Source organism: Ixodes scapularis, unplaced genomic scaffold, assembly GCF_016920785.2.
Source record: "Ixodes scapularis isolate PalLabHiFi unplaced genomic scaffold, ASM1692078v2 PGA_scaffold1__304_contigs__length_218370807, whole genome shotgun sequence".
Taxonomy (NCBI): domain Eukaryota; kingdom Metazoa; phylum Arthropoda; class Arachnida; order Ixodida; family Ixodidae; genus Ixodes; species Ixodes scapularis.
In genome coordinates this window covers 23,698,485-23,719,315 of record NW_024609846.1, presented here as the reverse complement: position 1 = coordinate 23,719,315, position 20,831 = coordinate 23,698,485, and the positions used below count along the sequence as shown (strand labels likewise).

General features: G+C 48.5%; 2 protein-coding genes across 2 annotated transcripts in view; both read right to left on the bottom strand.

The window, feature by feature from the left end:
* The window catches only part of LOC8033785 (G protein-coupled receptor kinase 1), a 59,679-nt gene extending 55,953 nt beyond the window's left edge, over positions 1–3,726 (bottom strand). Inside the window, exon 1 of the mRNA XM_029970357.4 lies at positions 3,263–3,726. Within this exon, the coding sequence (XP_029826217.1) occupies positions 3,263–3,375 (113 nt within the window). The 5' untranslated portion in view covers positions 3,376–3,726. The remainder of the gene's footprint in view (positions 1–3,262) is intronic.
* Positions 3,727–6,013: 2,287 nt separating this feature from the next.
* The window catches only part of LOC8033792 (zinc finger protein 260), a 28,015-nt gene continuing 13,197 nt past the window's right edge, over positions 6,014–20,831 (bottom strand). Inside the window, exon 2 of the mRNA XM_029970345.3 lies at positions 6,014–12,833. The gene's annotated coding sequence lies outside the window, so the exon portion shown is untranslated. The remainder of the gene's footprint in view (positions 12,834–20,831) is intronic.

Genomic DNA, 20,831 nt, shown 5'->3' with positions numbered 1-20,831 from the left:
AGGATCGTGTTCACGACTTTACCGAGGGAAGTTGTTTTTTCTAGCAAATAAATATTTCGGTAACCTAAGCCAATTGAAGGGTAATCAAACAGGTCATTAAAAAATTATGAGAATGCCAATGAATAAATGTTACATTTTATTACTGACTGTAGGAGCTTCGTGAAGTGGACCATCAATTTTGTTTTTAAGTCCCTTCAGAACTGAATATAACGAATATTGCCGGTACCAAATACCATGCTTCATAACGTCTTCCAGGGCTGTAAAAACTAACTGCAATGTTATTCCGCTCCACAAGCCCTTGCTGCCCCTTATCAAACTTCTCCCCTGCCAGCAGTATCTTGATGCCAGACAAGTGTATATTACTGTTAATAACAGATTTGATGCCTACAATCTGATCATATTCGCAGTCTTCAAACCTAAATGCACAAACAAATTCAAACTTTGTTGCCTACGCAGCAATAGCCCAATTCAGAGCTGATCTTTTGCTGACAGCTGCCATCAACCTTTTCCTCTCATGCATTGTAACCTTTACGCTGACAACTTCATCTTGAGCGCTCTCCTGGCTCTTGTTTCTCGGCGTGCGGTGTGCGCCAGACTGTAACCCCAAGACCTTTTTGCAATTTCCACTGGCTCGTCGCTCCTATTTCCTTGGGTACTTCAGAACCGAAATTACTAACTGTGGTCATTATGTTACGGTTATTATTATTAGAAAGAGTTTCCGAAGGAGGATGAGGTGCACAGGGCTTATCTTTAGTTGTTTGAAGTTTACACACAAGCATACTAGCACTGTGCAAGTTCAGAAATAGAGGCAGATAATGTATTTCCTTCTCTTTTTCAAAAAACCGGCTTAAAAAATCGTGGCACAACCCCTGCAGTGGCCTGGTGCGACAGCACTGGAAGTCAACGAAATCAAAAGTTGTTTACGAAATTCTACAAAGAGATATTACTCAGATGGAGCGTTTCGTAAGAAAAGGAAGAAACAGACAGAAGCCTGTTTGTGGAAATCACAATTCTTATTTTAGTGTCAATTATGAAACGACAGGGCGGCAAGCTTGGTTTACCTATTCTGCCAACTTTTAGATAACAAAACAACAAAGAGGGTTGAATTCGAAGCTTAGGACAGATGATATGCTATTGTTTCAAATTTCCAGAACGTAAACAGATGATAAAAGGAAGCACAAACCACTGAAACTGGTTCAGTTTATATATAACGTTAACAAAAATTTGGCAATGAAATGTATCTCCAGGATATCGTTTCTCTTTGAACTGCCTGCGTGAATTTTCAAAGCTTTGAGTACAATCGTTTCTCTAGAAGTGAGGAACGTGCTGTCTGAGAACAGAACAAGAAGATAAAAAGTAGCTTGCACAACACAGGTGCTGCTGCAATATGCTTGCCTCAGATGGGTCGTTCACACGTAGTGAAGAAGTAAAGACAAACAGAAATATTTCTAAACTGCTTGCATGGAGGTGTTCTCATCACTGCGCGCAGGTGCAACATGACGTCGGACACGTATTCACAAAATGTACGAGTAATGTTGTCGTGGATAGCGTAAATCTCATCTTCACTTGATTCCTACGTAAAGTATGCCACGTCTCGTCCAGTACCGTTATCTTTTGTCGAGTTTCGTTTTCCGCACCAATTCGCAGCTGTGGTGTGACGTGCCTGGCCGTGAATAACATGAGTTTAAACTGAATCGGCATGTCGAGTCAGGCGCCTGGAATGAATGGAGCGCTCTTTTTTATTCCTGCGCCGACAACAGATATGCGCTACGCAGCACAAGTTTTTTTTTTTTTGTTTTTGTTTTTAAACAAAGGTTACGGCTGAGGTGCGGCACGGAGGTGGGGCTAGCTGTTAGTAAGCAGACTGAATCAGCACCGCGCTCCGAGTCAGGTGCGTAAAATGAATGAAGCGCCGTCTTTCTTATTTTTAATCTTCGACAATGGATACGCTGTACGGAACAGAGCGTAGGACAAAGGTTACGCTTGAGGTGTGGCGCGCGCTCGACTGGCGTTCCGTGCGTACTTATGCGGTGCACGGTTATCGCAAATGCGAACCGGGTGATTGTTTGAATGACAACACCGAATGCGGCGAGGCGGCGCGGACCAGTGGCGCGTTCGGAAACGGTCGGTTTCGGGCTCTTTACCTCCTTGGGCTTTCGCTTCTCGGTGCTGACGGGCCAAGAAAGGGCGGTCCAGAAAAGACGGCGAGTGGAGGGGGGGGCGAAGAAAAAGAAAACAAAACGCTGAGCAGAAGGAGGATAGTCGACCGCGGCCGCGAGCCAGGGCCAAGCGGAGTTGGGGCCACGGAGCTGACAAGTCCAGTCGACCCTTCCCACCCGATTGAGAGGCATTCGCGCTGTTGAACAAATGGATTACGCTGCGCCAAAGCACGCCTCCGTTCCCAAATTTATTTTTACGATAAAAAAAAAAAAAGGAAAGAATCAAAATACGCGAGAATGAACGTTAGCGAAGCTACCGACCATTTTCCGGAAAAGGAAAGGAGGAACAAAAAAAAAATATAGTGATCCGGAAAAGCAAACAAACGTGAAGTATCCAAAGGGATTATTTCCTCCCTCATATGTTTGGTTTCTTTCTTTTTTTTCTTTTTATATTTAAGCAAAAGAAGGAGGTTGGGGGGGGGGGGGGGGGGGGGGGGGTGTTATTCGCGAGTGAGAAAAACTGCAAGTGCATGCACCTGCAGAGGGGCTTGGACGTGGGCTGGACCTTGGACACGGCCCAGCGTCTAAAAGCTGCGTAAAACAAAAAGAAAAAAGACGAAGGAAAAAAAAAACAGTGCGCGCCCCTATGGTGCGTGTTTTTTTGTTTTTTAATTTTTTTTTTTTTTTTTTAGTAGCGACGGTTGTGGTGAACGACGACGGAAACATGCGCGTGGGCTCTCAGCACGAGTGCACACGGACTCGCAGTTCGTCGCGAACTCCACCGGAGTCCACTACCGGAAGACGAGCAGGCGGACCCATCGCAGCGGACACACTTCGCGAGCTCTCGTCTCATCCTGAGCTCCACCGATTCCCGAATAAACACAGCCCGAGCGAAGCTTCATAATGAATTCCTCCTTCTTTAGAAGGACAAAAACACCCAGGGTGCGACGGTGGAAGAACTAAATCAAACTAGTCAAGTAACGGGGGATTCAAAAAAAAAAAACGTATCGCCGATCGTCCGACTCCGGGAGTGCGACGCACCCGTCGCAGTGCGCGGCGGCGGTGGCGACTTCCGCGCCCGCGACCAAGAGGGGACCGCTCACCTGGGATCCGGTAGGACGATCTTCTTGCTGGCCCGCGCCGCCGGGGTGGACTTGCTTTTTTCCATGGCCATGAGGTAGCTGACATCGGCCAGCACGGCTTCGAGGTCGGCCATTTTGACGCGTAGGCCTAAGCGGTTTCAGTCCACCGAGTTGGTACTCCCCACAGCAGCACGGCGGACCGGGCAAGGCCGCTGCGGAGCGCAACGGCGGGGAGCCGCGTACGCTGCGGCTCAGGGCGACGGCGAGCCCGTGCCTCGCTGGGACGCCCTCATAACGCGACCAGGGGGTGGGGGACAACTGCGCCAAGCGACGGCCCCACACCGATGTTACCGATGACGTTCGCCGAAACCCTCAAGAACTCGCGATATTTATTTTTATTTTTTTATTTTTTCCTCGTCCACGGCGGACCGACGGAGGGATGCACACGAGTAAGCGAGCGAGACGCGCTTCTCACAGTCGACACCAGGAGGCGACACCGAATGCGCTGCGTTCGTAGGCGTCTGCTTTCGTTTTCCGGCAGGAGTTCCGGTTGTTGTCGTTCGGTCGTTGTTCCGTTTGCGAGGACGGGAGCTCGCGGACGGTTGAAGTCAATCCGCCGTGTGCTTCGCACCGCTTTCTTCCGTCTGGTGCGCCCACACATTGGAACGCTTGGGGTGCAGGTGAACTGTATTCCATCAATATTCTCCTGGACTGGTGCGTTAATGCGTAGTCACAAGGACCTGTTTGGTGTTGTAATTTATTTCCACAAAACGCTAGACTATTCCGTCTTATTTTTTTTTTTTTTTTATTTTTTTAAGAAATTGTGATTAGGGACGCGCGGATCGATTTTTACTCGAGAAGTTTAAAACCCACACAAAAGGTATTGTGCTTTTTTGTTAAGTTCTTGATGGGAATAAAATCTCCCGAAAGGTGCTTTGCCAGCAGGGACGTTTCCCCGCATTACTCTGTCGCGAAGAGGGAAAGCAAGCTTTCAGGGTGAAACCACGCGCATAAAAACGCAAACGCTACCGTTGCACTTGCGAAACTAGGAAGTTCAGCTAATTGACTAAAACGAATACTGTTATTGGGCGATTTGAACGCCTTGGCTAGACAAACGATTGGAAATTGAGAAATATTTGATGATACAGTCACACAACACTAAAGATTGATACTTTTTTTTTTATTTCTCCCGAAATGTGTTGAATTAACTAGACACATCCAGTCGGTGCACTTTCTAATTTAACTGTTTCGTATTTAACTCTTATTAATTTGCGGTTTGGAAAGAGGGGCCGTCACCCTAGCCATACTTACCAAATTTTATCAGTTAAAACCCACGGCTAAACAAATTCTAAAAAAATATAAATTTCCGTGGTGGAATTTGTTGGTCGAGTACATGTCTATTGTGAAACGGCCGGCGCGGAGCGCTTTTATTGTTGCTGTATTTAATTGAATTGTTTAGTCGAGCGAAATTGCACATGCTAGGTGGTGGAGCGCTCAAAATTCGGCAAATCTACTAGAGTTGAGCTGGCGCCGCTTAATAAACAATACTGAATCATCTGCTAGATTTACAATGCATGTACCTTTCTTGCGCGTTGCATTTCCAGAGGCAGTTACTACGCATACGTACCTAAAAACCTTACATGATTGCACATGCATCTAATCATGCAAGGTTTTTACATTTAATGAGTGCACATGGAGCTATACACTTACCAGTCAACTTTGTTTTTGTACAAATACATAATGCGTACAAAGAGAGGAAGCATTTCAGCGCTATGTACTCATTTGTCTGATCAATCAATTAACTGTCCTGGAGATTAACAGAGGTCTACAGGTCGACTGAACTTGAGCATATCCAATATTTTGCGACAATGTTGCCTAAATGCAGCAGACTACACTTCCTTACCACCCATATCAAAACTTTTTTTTTTTTTTTTTTAACGTTTCAAATAACGGGGGGGGGGAAGAGGCTCGAGGTACACCTAAGCACTTTTTATGAGTTGTGAATGAAATAGCATGCATGTCATTCTTCCGCTCCCTTATTTCGTCTGCGGCGTATTTGCGTCGACAGCAGAGTGCACGCTCGGACCTTGGACGCTTTGTGGAGTTACCAGTGCGGACACTCAGCGCCATGGGGTGGTGGTCGTTGAAACTGACACGCAGTGGCCAATGGGAGCCTCGTTCCTGGAAAGTATGACACGCACCAGCCAATGGAACTGAAGCTTCACTCCGCTCCTTTGGGATCGGGGAAACTAGGTGTCGTTTGGCTAGACTTTTCGTGTGATTTCAAAGCTGAGAGCCAGCTTCACTTTGAGGAAGGAGTTTAGGTGCTGTCTGGCACGGCTTCAAAGTTGACGACGTCGGCTCGCTCCATAGGACAGTTAATGCTTTAGCATTCACGATTTTGTCACCAGTATGTTCCAGTAAATTGTGCAAATGCCGAGAAATCCGGGTTTCGTTTGCCCTCGTTCCCGTCTTCAGTTTCTGAACATCTGCAAAAAGTGGAGCATTAAAACGTCGAGTTCAATAGAACTACCGGGGTGATGGACAAGATGAGGACGTCGGGAAGGAGCTTCAGCTGCGACGAAGCTGGGGCGTTTCTTGAGCCTCGAGCGTGCACCCAAAGCACGACAAAAGGCAACGTGCACGTGCTAGGGCGTTTGGAAGAGGCCCTGCCACGTTGCAGTACATCCCAAGTTTCTTCGGGTTCTTGTTGGAGCAAGCCAAGCCTCAGATGCACCACCTCGGCCCAAAAAAACAAACGCCACTCGGGGCTACGGACGCCACTCGTATGATTTTATTGGTAATTCGAAAAACAGAGAAAAAAACAGATGAGGTTACACTATTCGCATGAATACACTTTGCATCGGACACTAATGGTTTTCCTTCGCTGCCAGCTAGACAGAAGGTAGCTGCCTGCCAAGCTTGCGCCAACGACGCTCCGTCCGTAGCTTACGACCAATCGCAACGTTTCCCTCGTTCAATCCCAACCCTCCTTCTCCACAATTTGCATCCTGTGCAGTCAATGCCTCCTGGTCCCTGCAAAAACACCACCACGCTGCAAAAAAAAAAAAAGAAAGAAAGATTTTTTTGTTTTTTGGCGGCTTGGCCTTCTATCTACCTGGCAGCCACATCGACAAACAGGTGATTATACACGTACCGATTACTTTTTTTTCTCCTAAAAATTCCTGACACACGCACATCAACAGCGTTAAAAACTACGAGATATGGGGGGACATAACCAGCCTACCGTCTTTAAGAAGAGAGTTGCGCGTTGCCAGGCGGCGCTCTGCGGACCACCTCTCCTTTTCTTTTTTTTTTACTTTTTCGCACTGTTTTGCTTTTTTTTTTGTGCCGTTTTCAATTCCGTCGTAGTCGTCATTCTCTCTGCCTCCGGGAGGGTTTCTCGAAAGGGGGATGTTAAAAACGCACTTGGGCAAAACGACAGGAACGTTACTGCGCACTGTTCGAGAGACGAGATGGTGCCAAAAGCAGAGGAGCAAACGAGAGATGGGGTGGCAAAAGCTGATGAACGCACTAGAACAGAATGAAAAGGGACATTCTAACATTTTTTTCTCTTGAAATCAAAAAAAAAAAAGGAAGGAGCAATGCCTGGAGGGTGGTAGTGGAGACGGGGAAGGAGGGGGGCCATTATGAGGATGCGCTTGCACATTCACACATGATTGAAGGTCTGCAGGTACCCGAGAAAGAAAACAAGAAAAACCTCGCATACCATGGTAAAGTGGTAAAACGCAGCGCATGATGGACGTACTTGCACAACGCTACCAGCTACTGGTAAAAAAAAATGGACGCCCTTTTTCCCTTTTCCTCCTCCGCTAGATGGAACACTCGACACCGCTCTCCGAAAAAGGTACGTCGAGAAACGATGGTAACAAACGTCAGAGTGGCTCGTAGAAAGCGGGGCTATCTGAAACACCCAATTGTCCAAATTCATCGACGCGAGAATTCGAGGCTTTGCCCAAGAACAGTTGCGTCCAGATGCAGACGAGGTCTCTCAAAGGCGATTTGCCACTAACCTGCTCGCCGAATAAATCGGAAACCAAATTTCCATAGACCTCGAGCACACTTCGAAAGCGACTTACGGCCTGATAACCCTAAACGCCCAAGATCCCACGAGACTTGCTCCAACTGGCCATAAAAACTTATCGACGCGAGTAAAAAACAATTAAAACGAGAGCTTTACACTGGAGCTCGAGGAGATCGCTCGTCGAGAACGCAACGGCAGGAACTACGGTGCCGGAGAGGCGGCAACGTGCAACACTGTACCGATCACTTGAGTCACATGCACACATGCGGATGATCAAAAACTAGAGGGGAAAAAAAAATGTACCGGCAATTAAAAGGAAATTTAACAAGATACTATGGAGCAAAAATACAGTAACTGGTGTCAGGTGTAAAGACGGTGTCAAGTCCAGTTGCCAGACAGAGAGAGTCAACAATTCGCTTCAAAAGGGGCCAGCAACAAAAAAGGTGTCGACTGAAGTCTAGCTTTTCCTAGAAGGAAAACGGAGGGGTGAACAAAGAAAACTGGTTTTCAAATAGAGGACAAAAGAAAAAAAGAAGTAAACCCAGAAGGAGGCAGACGCTCGAAAGGATTCCAAACCTAGCCAAAACAAAAGCGGCTGGGCCGTCCCTCGCGAAACTGCCGCAGAACTCCGGAGGAACCGTTGCAATGAGATGAGAGATGGAATGATAGATGCGTACATGAAGAAACCACAACTGATTTTTTTTCTCTCTTTACAAGGACGTAGCAAAATGGGAAAAGGAGGGGAGAGGCGGCACTTCTAGGAAGTGGGGGATGGAAGAAAAAACCGGGATGCGGCGGAGGGACCCGCAGATGAGAGAGCGAGGTGGGGAGCGAAGCGCAGAGAGAAGAAACCGGAGCAACACGCACTTTGCTGGCACTGTATGTACACCCTCGGCAGACGCCCGCCTTCCCCCCCACTTTGCGGGGGAGGGGCCAAATGAACGGGACGAAGGGGAGGAGGGGCACACAGAGGCCACCTCCTGCCCCCTTCCCTATAAATAAAAAGCCAAAACGAAAAAAAAAACCCAAAAACACAGACAGCAGTTTAAAAAGTTATGTACACCACACACGAGGTGACAAGCGACGACACGCCACCAACCACGCGGGGGTTGTTGTTGTTTTCTCAGACCGGGAAGGAGAGAGAAGCAAGTCGTAAAGAGAGACCCGAATGCAGTCGAGTCCGGGGAGGGGGGTTCGCTCGTTGCTGCCGCACAACTTTCTTTCCGTTTTGTGAGGGGGCACGCGCAGTGCCCCGCTGAACGCCGCACCAAATCCCGTTTTTTTGCCTGGGGCACCGACAACCGAAGTTTCCCCCCCACCACCACCAGAGGGCGCCCGCACCGCACAGCACTGTCGACCGTCCACGATGTCCCTCGCAGACTCCGGCGTGCCGCACGTCGACCGAGCCACCTGGGAAGGGGAGGGCTCCGGCTCGGGCCTGCTCCATAAACCCGACAAATCGCAAAGAAAAAAACCGCACAATCCGCATTGTTCCGCTCCCAATAGTCAATAGTTTCCCGCTTCTTTTTGCCGCCGGTCTTTTCGTGATTCCTTCCGCAATCCGACTACACGAGGTGGGGCTGCGCATCCCCACCGTTTCCAATACGAGTCCCGATGCGAGCAAACCGCCCCTCCGCCGTGCGAGAAACAAAACGTGCCCACCGCTGCGACGACAGTGTTCACGTTTCTTTGTGAGTCCTCGGTTTGAAGTTTTTTAGTAGCTGTTGCAGCTGTCGACGACTATGTTTTTCGGTGGCAGGCCGGGAGACGGGTGGCGGGAAGCCACGCGACGACTCGGCGGGTGGTGCGCTCGGCATGAGGCCGAGCGTCGGCCCGGGTTAGCCGGATCTTGTTCTTCTCACGGGTGGTGGGAAGCGCTGGGGGGCCGAAGAAGGGGTCTGTGCAGGGGCCAGACCACCGGGGAAGGGCAGAGGAACTCTGGTAGGTGCCACGCGGGACCAACGACACTTCGACGCAAGCCCACGTGCTATCGAGCCTTGGACATGGCTACGCTAAACAGGGTCGGGTTAGGGGCTTCAATCAAACACAAAGGGACGACCTTGCGTCTCAGAAAAGGTAATTTACGTGGCAACTGCGTCCAATCAAAACAAAATGGATGACAACTACAGTGGAAGAAAAACAAAAAAAGCAGTGCACGTTGGTGGGACTGGGGACAGCCCGTACCGGGCGGCTTTCCAAGCTGTGGAAGCACACACACACACCCTGCAGACAGTGTCTTGCATAGTAAGTCGGGGGCCAAGCCACAATCTTCACAGTCAGACAGCTACAGTCCTAATGCCTTTCCAGTACGCTAATTTTCATTCTACGGGTTTCTGTACTCTTCTTTTGTATACACATATATATACCTAGCTCCCCGAGGTTCGGTGAAAAAAAAATGTGCCACAGACCTCTCCCTCCTTCGAGTGGTGCATCCGAGACCACACGCAAAACAATTTGGCGATCGAAAAAAAAAAGGCAACAGGTCAGGACAGACATGCGACGTCAGATCGTACAAAGTTCTCTCAATGCATCGACTGGTACACCAGAAACAACACGTCCTACGCACGCACACACCAGGCAAGACAAAAAACAAATGCGAACATAGCTAGAGCGTACAAATGTGCATCCCAACGTGGGGGAAAAACAAAGACAAGTTTTAGACGGCCGTTTTACAAAAAAAAAAAAAAAAGAGAGGCCCCAAAGAGAGAGAAAAAGGAAAAAAAAAAACAAGAGGCTCGAGAAAATACAGAGCACACGCCAGGGATGAGGGCAGTGCAGGAATGCCCTGGGCGAACCAAACGCTCTGGCCGTGCACCTACACACACACACACTCTCACGGGGGATGCAGCTGCCCTCCAAGAAAAAACACGCTCTCGTCTGTGCTGGTGTCTCGTCTGCAACTGTGTGTGTGTCTGTCTTCGCCGGGGGACGCGCCGCCGTGCCCACAGAGAGTCCAACGCACCGGCTCGGCAGTGTGGGGCGGCGCGCCCCGTCACCCTCGGCCACCCCGCTGGGTCCCTGGGGACGACCTCAACGCTCCGTGATCTTCAGTCGTTCACGCGTTTCCATCTACAGACGTATGAATCGGGGGAAGGGGGATCGGGGACGAAAAAAAGGGGTTTCTTAGCAGTCCTGCGCGTCAGTCGCTCGACCACGTCGACGTAGGGCCGGCCTCTTCGTCTTCCTCGTGCGAAGCCATCCGTTGGCGAACCCGGGGGCGAGGTCCGGGTTGCCGCCGGGTGTGGCTCGGGGCTCTGGGGGCGGGGTGGTGGGGCAGGGGGGGGTGGGGACACCAACCGGTCCGTCTGTGTCTCACTCACTTCACAAACACCCAAAGGAAAACACGGTTCCATCTGTACGTGTCTTGTGGTCTGCATGTCTGCGTGCACTCGGGAACGGGCGGGGGAGAGACAGAAAGAAAGCGGAGGAGCAATTGGGAGTGTGAATGGTATGGGATCATACTGCGGCACGCACGTGAAGGGGGCCACATTGGAGTGCCACCGAGAGAAACTGGGGGATGCGACAAAGGGGCCTTTGGTAGAATTCCTCGTGCACAGATCTCGTCAACATTTTGAAATTTTTAAGTATGTAATACAAGAAAATGGGGACTATTTAGTTTGAAATGACAGAAAGTATGACAAAAATTACATCAATCAAATATTTTTCGAGCAAAAACAAATACAGGAAGGGCACTGAAGTAATGCTTAACACCAACATTTAAAATTTACTGAAAAGCGCGGTGAGAAACAGCCGACAAAGAGGATCAGCGGCAGAAACACAGCCGGCGGAAAGAAAGAAAGCGAGGATACGACATGCACTCTCACGCACTCTGCAAACTGCATCCCCCACAATGACCATAAACAACACTTTCCAAAAGAAATGCATAAAAAAAACGTACTACATTCACGTGTCACTTGACAACAACGCTGCGACGACACCCGCGTTCACGGGCGACGTCGACGAGAGTCTGCTCTTACAGAAAAAAAAACAAAAAAACCTCCTTGGGTTTCTCATCAATTCCGCTCTTCATCTTAGCCACTCAGCTTCAGTCACTTATTTTTGCGTCTCCTGCTTCATCTAGGTCCGAGTCCTTGTGGGAGAGTATTCTTCGTCTTCGCAGATATCGCGGATCAAGCCGTACCATGCAACAACAATCCCTCCTGCGGATGTGCTGCTCTCTTGCAAGAAGTTGCCTCGACGTCGGGAGTAAAGAGGGTGGAGAAGGGGAAGAAAGGGGAGAGGGTGTCGCCCGAAGGAGCCGACGACGACGTCGCGACGCTAAGCGTGGCCTCTCTCTCTCATTTGGGAGGCGACACACGGGAGGAGCAGACGGGGGCAGAGAAGCGTGTCCCCCAGACTCTTTCTTAAGACTTTCAAGTTCTACCCTCGTTCCAAAACCCACTTCCCAAGTAGGGCAACTAACGCGATCCTGTAACTAGACTTCACCCCTCCAAACATCCACTAACGATTATCCCGCCCCAAATCTAAACGAATGGGCGACGGCGTCACCGCCTCGCAATGTTTTTGTTAGGCCGACCTGGCGGCTTAGTTTGCACCCTTCAAACAGCTGTAGTTACAAAAAACCTCCTCTTCTCTCCCCAAAGGCACTGACCAACAACTCCCAATGCCCGTAAAAACAAAAGGTGCCTCTGGCGCGCACGGGCAAGGCGGCGAGGAAACGGGGAAAGAACCGCAACGGTGAAGGAAAAATCCTGCACCGAGGAGGTCGGATGGGGGGAATGTCACCGGAGAGAGAAAAAAAACAAAAAGACCTTGCCCAAGAGAACGAGGGGAAGGCATGAGGAGAGAGAGAGAGAGTGAGAGGGAGGGGAGGTACGAAGAAGGAACGAGCCACCGTGCACTCCGGGAGAGGCGACGTTGCGCAGGCTGGTCGTGGACCGCCTCAGCGTCGCGAGCTCCATGATCTTTCGTGCGATGGCCGCAAAACCCTCGTCCCGGAGCAGGTCCGGCCAAAGTCATGCGGCACGATGCCACATCCGACCGAGGATCCTCCAATGAAAAGCGCGGTGCCAGAGGGGCCCGGTCATCCCGTACGACTAGGTCGTAGCCGTCGTACGAAGAAGTTCCCCCGGACGGATGCCACGTAGGCCGAGCGACCGCTCCCGACGTTTCAAACGAGGTCGAGAGAGAGAGAAAGGAAACGAAAGGACTGCGAGAGAGCGACCGAGAGGTAGGCTGAGACAGCGAGGTAGTTGAATCCGAAAACACGGGAGTGCCGCCGGCGCCACCGGCCGGCGGGTGCGACGCGGGCACCCCCTTGCGGGTGCCCGCCTCTTCTTTTTCTCTGCTCGTTTTTGTTGCTCTTGGAAAGGGTTTACACTCGAACGCGAGCCAGTGCGGTTACAAACGCAGTTTTCTCCTGGCGCCCGGCTACAAGACAGCTGAACCGGCGCGGAGTCCCCAGGGCGACGACGACGCGTCGGCCGACGACATTGGGCGGGTTCGGGGAAGGGGAGTGGGGGCCGGGGGTGCTGGGGTCTCGTGGTACGGGAAGGCGGCCTGGCCACGCGGGGGTCCCAGCCGCACCTGCAACACCGGAAGGGACCTCAGGGGGGGGTACTTTTCTCACCCACTCCGCCCGCCAGTCCCAAAAAAGTCGCGGCATCAACCGTTCAATAACAAAGCACTATCCACGCGAGAGAGGAATCGCGGGGATTTCTGCCCGGACCGAAAACGTCAAACTTTTGTGTTGCGACGTCGGCTTTGTCATGGCAGAGGCAAGGGGGAATTGTGCCCGGGGGCATATTCCTCCCTTGGCAGATCATTTTCATTTGAACGACATTCTGTCGTTAAACGCTTTGGTGTCAAGTGTAATAGAAACCACCAAATTCGTCTGCTATGGCGTCATGAGTGAACCGCTAAATTAGACTGTAAACACAGACATCCTTCCCTTCGGCACCTCGTCAATGCGATAGACAAGGCTGAGGAGGGAATTGCACCCGCAGCCGAAGTCACGCGGGTCCCTCCGCTGATTCCTTCTATGTGTGAATACCGCTTTATGGGGAATGTTTCCCCCGTCAAAAACTGCCCTTCATTTCAATTGTTGCGATGCGATTGGTCCTTTGGAGCAACGTTTGGGGCAGCGAATGTGACCTATGCGGAGAACCGTGTACATACTTCATTCTCATGCATTCAGCTGTAAATACTAGGATGAAGTTTATCTGTTGCCTGTCCAGCTAAAAGAGAATGCCCTGCCTCCCTCACTTATGTGCAACCATTCACTAAGCTTCCATGTCATAGCAAGGCAGTTTAATTGTTCCAAGCACTCATCCGCCTGGTTAGCTCTGCCTAAAAGCACCCCATTGCAGAAGCTACTTTTGAGAAGCAATAGATGAAGTACATAAAACGAGCCCATGCAAATGGCAATATGAGTTATGAAATCAACGGTAAACTAAGTAGAAATATACTAGAATAATTTTGAGTGTTAAGTTGAATGTCTTGTCACTAAAGATATGTTATTCATATATAAAAAAAAATGAATCATTCATCACTTAATTATGTGCACCTACATGTAGACAAAGTTAAGATATGAAACCATAATGTAGGTGATAAATATGCTTTCGAAATAAAAAAAAACACATCAAAATTTTCTAAGGGCATCTCCAAGCTTCCAGTTGTTGGCCACTAAAGCTCGTTAATTTTATGAAAATAGTACCTGTTGACAATGCCCTCTAACAGTCAAAGGTGTACACTAGAGTCAACAAATATTTCCAGAGTATCGAAACCCCCAAGTTTCGTTTCAAGGCCCGTTCACATACTTGCTACCGACCACGAACAAGAAAAACAAGATTGGTTTTTAAGCCCCTTTGACAGCGTACGACCAGATGCTGTGGAGCAGGTCCTACGCCATCGTAAAAGGCTTAAAAAGCGGTCGTGTCTCTCTCAATTGTACTCGGATGCACATGGGTGAACAAGCCTTCCGACTGAGTCGCAGAACAGCAGTCACGATCCCCAATACTGGGCTGCCCTGTGCGGTCAAAGCGAAGTGCGTACAGTGTGGCATTCGCTCTTGAGCGAGTCCTTCAGTCCAAGTTCCTGGCCTGCGGCGACGCTGTTTTTTTTCTTTATTGAAGTTCTCTCCTCCGTTTTGAGCAGTAAGTGACTTGCTCCCCACTTACTTGTCTTTCTTTATTGCCTCAAAACACATCAAGTTGAGTGTTAGGTATAGCAAGTGAAGCGTAGAGTCGCCACGAAACACATCGAAGTTGAGTGTTAGGTTTAGCATCTGAAGCATAGAGTTTGAAACACAGCACCAGCATAACCAGAGTGAGCAAACGAGCCGGCAATCTTCTTTGGCGAACCGGATCAGCGGCTCCTTGATATAAAAAAAAGAAAGCTAGAGAAAACAAACGCACCTTCCATCCGGTCCTAACTCCTAACATGCATACCCCCCATAGATGCGGAAACGCAAAAGCATATCATATGTTTTTTTGTTGTTTTGGGCCAATCCACAAAATCGCCGACAGGTAACTTCCGCCACGAGCTAAACCAGCCAATCAGAACTGGATTTTGCGGGATTGGCTTCCGGACTGAATGGAATTCGGTGCTCTGGGTAAATATTAAACTTGACGTAAATATTAAACTTGTAGGAAAGCCCAGCTATACTTTGTCAAGGGGATTTAGAAATCCCTATACACAGGTATCCTTCCCTAAAACTCAAATGAACAAAAACAAAAATTCACACAGCTTGTCAGGACGTTACAGTCTAACATGCTCTTTCGTAAAGGCCACAGTGTTGACTGCAAAGTAAAAATGAAAACCGGATTAATGTCAACATTCACCAGGTTTCATTTTTCTATGGTTGAGTGTTTTGATGTCAAATTTTACGCAAAAGACGCAACACTTGGTACAAGCAGTGCAGACCGGAGTGTCACTTCTCCACAGTGCCCCAGTACCCAAGGAGAAGCACACTCGACGAGGCTGACTAGCCCAGCAAACAAATGAGACTATTGCAAAACTTCAGAGCACTGTCATTGTCAAAACTGAACACAGTTTAAAAAAATTGAGTCTAGAAAAATCTTTTTTTTTTTGGTACGTCTGCACAACGATCTAGCATTGCAGTGGGGGTCCGTGTTGTCAGTTTGACAAGGCAAAAAACGCAATTGCTCACACAATGTTGGTGCAAACTCCTTCAGTTTTGGTTAAATGTAGCATGCTGCACCAAGGTGAGCAGCCTGGCACAAATTGTGCAGAAATCTCAATCTGTGCTTGCATACGTGCTCCCTACGAGCGATCCCAACTGCGGACAGGTCCCCCGCTCTATTCGTCTCTCATTTAGGGGGTGTGCCCCGAGTCATACTCCCCTTTTTCAACTCCTGGAGTCCCCTCTACCAGTCTCATACCCCTAATGGCTCAAGAGCGACCCCTCTTCCGTCCCCTGAAAGCCCGGGCCGATCGCATCCCGCACCACCCTTTAGGACCTTTCCACCCATCAGAAGAGGAGAGCTGTCATCGAGTACTGGACGAAACAGCTGCACGTTTGAACGCAAACTTCGAGTCAGGTGAAAAAGAAATAAGCCTGTAGCAGACGACGCGTAGCCTCAGCAGTGCTCCGCGCCGGCAGTGTTGCGTCAAAATGGCGGTCGTCTCCTCTTTACTCCCTTCTTTCTTTCTTGCTCCTTCGGTGCTCTCCTCCCTTTCCTTCACTTTTCTCCTCTCCGGCGCCTTTGTCGCCACACCCACTGGCCAAACTCTCCAAATATACGGCTCTGGACTACCCTAAACAAACCTTAAAATTTCAGACTGTTTGTTTTTTCCTGTTCTAAAATAACTTCCAGACAAATGTGATGTCAATACCACCCAGCCTCAAATGAAGTTACTAGCAAAAGTTAACGATTAAGCTTTTCTTTTTTAACATTTCTCGTCTTTTGTGGATGTTGCAAACCAACAAGAGGTAAAAAGGAAGCACTCCACTGAAATATCAGTCAATCGTCAACAGTCAATCAATACAGACAGTCAATACTGCCTTCTATGTGCCACTTCTATAGACAGTCAATACTGCCTTCTGTGTGCCACTAGCCCCACAATACTGACAACACACTGCCAGTGCAATGAAGTTTAGCTACACCAGCCAGGTTTGAAATACACTCAAAACTATAAATATGAGAGGAACGGCACCTCACAAACAGAATGAAAGCTACAAAGTGCTCATACCTCGCATGTCGCCCAGAACAGGAATGCAGGTGCTACAGTGAAGCACAAGCAATTGCCAATTACAAGACGGATGCTTCCACATACATTTTCTCAATAGCCCTATTAAAAACCCTTTTAGAACAGCTGAAAGCCCTTCATCTGAAGTCAAAGGGGAGCACATCAAAAGTGTGGGAAAGACAGTGCAGCTCTACATAATGCCTCATTTGTGCAAGCACTTGTAGAAGAAAAGTTTTGTTGTTATTTTTCTTAGGTTCACACACTTCTCCTTTCTACAATACTGCACAGCATTTTGAGGTGAGCTATAAACAACCGTGGGCCTGGCCCATGCGCATAATAAGACTTCAACGAAACCAAACACGACGAAGCATATCGAGCTACGTTTTTAGCAAACAATGGATGGATGGATGGATGGTAATGGTAACGGGCGGCAGCTTGCGCCACCTAGCCTAACATTTCGTCATCTTTTTTTTTTTTCATTTTTTTTTTAATTTGTATCAATTTTGTTATTAACAACCCCCCCCCCCCTCTTTTAAATTGAATTTTTCGCTTATTTTTATTTATTTTTTATCCTTCCCTAGATCTCTTTCACCAATCTTCCAATCTCCTCTTAGTTACCGCAATTCTTTCCCTATCCATTCGTCCATCCTTGTCCGGAAAACCCAGTGCCCCCTCCGAATCCATAGTAATCCCCCAAGAGGGTGGGACAAAGCCTTGTGCACCTTAAAATTACATGTCCTAAAGTTTCCCTTTCGCGGTTGCGTAACTCGCACAGTGTCTACTTCCTGGAATTTAGCCCTACACGTTTTCGTTCGTAGCACCCCCGTTCTAGCTTCAAACAACAAAGAGCTCCCCACTGAATTATCATACAGCTGTTCCTTCTTTATTTCTTGTTTTTGTGCCCTGTATATTGTTAAAGCTGATTTTCCCTGCATTCTCTCTTCCCACAATTTCCTCTCTGTTTCCTTTACTCCCTTTTCTACTGATATGCTCTGATCGGCTCCATCTCGTTGAATGTATTTAAAGCTCAGCTTGCGGGTTCGGTTTGTCCACTTAGTGTTTAGACTTTTCATATATAGATACTTGTACACTTTCGCTGCTCACCGTGTACCCTCAATTTCAGCTAGTCTTTGTTCAAATTTTACTTTACTGATTGCTTCTCTACTCTCGAAAGATGCCCAACCCATATCCCCCTGTACTCCCTCATTTGGTGTATTCCCATGTGCCCCCAATGCCAACCTGCCCACACTCCTTTGCTGCATCTCTATACCTGCCTGGATTGCTGACCTCATACACAATACTGCATTCCCAAGTGACAGTCCTGGCACCATGACTCCCTTCCATACACCCCTAACGACTTCATATCTATTATAGTTCCATAGTACCCCGTGTTTCATGATAGCCGAATCTCGTTTCCCCTTCTTTATTACAATATCTTCATGGTCTTTTAGATACAGTCTTCCTTCACTTAACCATACTCCCAGATATTTGTACTTTTCTATGTGTTCTATCAATCTGTCCTCAATCTCCAGGGGCTCCCCCTTCTCGTCGTTGAAAACCATTATACCAGACTTGTCCCTACTAAATTTTAGTCCTAAATTGTCCCCTTCCCTGCTGCCAATCCTAATCACTTCCTGTATTCTCTCACAACTTTCTGATACGAGTACAATGTTGTCTGCATACATTAACCCTGGCAATACTTGATTTACTTTATGTCCTTCCTCCCTGTAAGTCAGGTCAAAACCTAGGTTGCACCGTTCTAACCTTTTTTCCATCTCACTGAGGTATATCATAAAGAGCAGGGGAGACAATGGCAACCCTGTATAAGACCTCTTTTTATTGCTGCTGGTTTTGTAGTTTCGGCTTCCCATCTCATAACCACCCTATTCTCCGTATACACCCGTTCTAGAAACTTAACCATGGTTCCCTCTAGTCCATATCCCTTCAGTTGGTTCCAGTGTGTTTCCCTATTCACATTGTCATATGCCCCTTTTATGTCTAAAAATGCTACCCATAATGGCCTTTGACTTGTCACTGCTATCTCTATGCACTGAGGCAACATCATCTAGTTGTCTATCTATCCTGAAACCGTTTTGAAGCTTCCCTAGAATCTGCTTTCTCTCTGGCCATTCTTTGTTTTTACTATTTGCATAGCTAGCCTGTATATTACTGAGGTTACTGTGATTGGTCGGTATGATTTGATACTATCTTTGTCTCCCTTGCCCTCATATAATAATCTCATCCTGCTCAATTTCCAGTCACTAAGTACCTCTCCTCCCACAAGTATCTGGTCAATCACCTGCCTTAGTTTCTATATGCTTGTATTGCCTAGAACTTTTATCAATCTCATTGGTGTGCCGCCTGGACCTGTCGCAGTTCCAGTCAGAACCCTTCCTTCTGCTTTTTCCCACTCCCCAGTGGTCATTTCCTCTTCTTCACTATGGTCCTCCTATTGTGTTGTGTAGACGCTACCATTCAATACGGCCTGATCTGATTCTAACTCCGAAAATGCTGCTTCGATTGTGTGTCTAATGTATTCTCTTGCCTCTTCCACCTCTACCTTTGTCCCTTCCTCTGTGGTTAGTGTCTGCTGGTACCCCTCGGTCTTTTTTCCCTATGCACTGATGTGTTCCCAGAACCTTTTTGCCACAATCCTATCCTTCTGGATAACAAAACTAATGATGTTTATTTCGTTTGGTCTGCTCTCCTTGAAGGAGTTGCACGAAAACCAGGGTTGCCAACTGGTCAATTCGTTAAAGCCAAACTCTACATCACGCCCCTCCCAGCCACACGTGTAGCTCATTTTTCAGGGGCCTCCTGTACCTCTTCGGTGTTGAGAGGGCCCTCTGCATCTTTCTGTTGAGTCTGCACTTACTCAGAAAGTGAAGCACCCAGGCAGCTACTCGCTGCAGGTGATTCAGCTTGCCAAACCATTCGACGGTTACAACAGGCATTGGGGTGTCCACAGTGGTGCAACTCACTATTACGGCTGAAGCCTTTTCTTCATTGTCCACCATTAGACTCGGTGCATCAATGGGCACAGAAGGCCAGTTTGTTGGGAACTGTGCCAGCAACATCTGTCCCCTCCACCACCGGTCACAAGTCTCCAGCGAGTGCAGAGGGACAACTTGGGTTAGCAGGTCTGCCAGGCTGTCAACTCCTTGACAGCATCTCCAGTTACTGGGTTGTCTTTTGCTCTATCTCAATAACACAGTTTGCCATGAAAGCCTTCCACAGAGCAGCTCATTCTTTCACCCAGTAAAGAGCAACCATGGAGTCTCTCCAAATTGTTACTGCAGAAAGATTTGTTTCCAGGGCTTCCCTCAAATAGTTGCATATTCAAGCACCTAGCCATGTTCCCATCAGTTACAGCCGTGGAAGAGGCAGGGACTTGATGGGCGCAACGTGCCAATTAGCTATAACGAACGTCACTGTCGTCGGATCATCACTGACACTTCGTAGGTATGCAACTGCCCCATAGGCCTGGGGACTCGCATCCACAAAGACATGCAGCTCGATTTCCCTTTTGTTAGAAGCATAACGACGAGGAATCAAGATATTCTTGAGACGGGGAAGAGCGTAGACCCAGTTATTCCACCTCAGGCTCAAGCTTGGAGGCAGCGGTGCATCCCGGTTCAGTCCAAGTGTCCACAGTTCTCAAAGCAGCATCTTGGCCGTTATCGTCACTGGGCCGAGAAGGCTGGGGGGGTCAAAAATCCTTGCTGAAGCCTGCAGGATGATGCGCTTTGTTGTTGCGATTGACTGTGAAAGCTCCAGTGTGGTTCCTAAGGCATACTTGAGCTCCGTCCTTCTTTCTGTCCCACTTGAGTCCCAAAACCCGTGTCACACCTGCACCTGATGCAGCGGCCTCCCAGCAAGGACTTCCAAGCCTTCGCCAAATCGCTGTTGCAACATGTCACTGTTTCAGCTCCACTTCTTCAACTTCATGTCTGCCAAGTTCAAAATTAGTTGGGCTTCTTCGTAGAAGCTCATAACTCTTTCCACCATGTCGGCACCGACAATCGAGCCATCAATGTAAAGGCAGTTCTCCAGATTACTCGCAGTGGCGGACAAGTCTTCAGACACGTCGCAAGGTGGTGCTTGACAATCACTGCCAGCATGAAGGGGCTGCTCAAAGTGCCAGATGGAACACGTGTCACGGACCACACCTCTATACGTGCAGCGTCCTTTGTTGGCGAACCTGCATACCAGACGAAATGGAGGGCATCCCGATTCTCCTACTTGACCACAATCTGAAAAGGATTTCTCTATGTCAGCAGTAAAGGCAATGGCAGACTGACGGAATCTGAGAATCATCTGGAGGAGGTCTAGATTGAGGCTTGAACCTGTCGACAATCCGTCGCAGTAGACCCG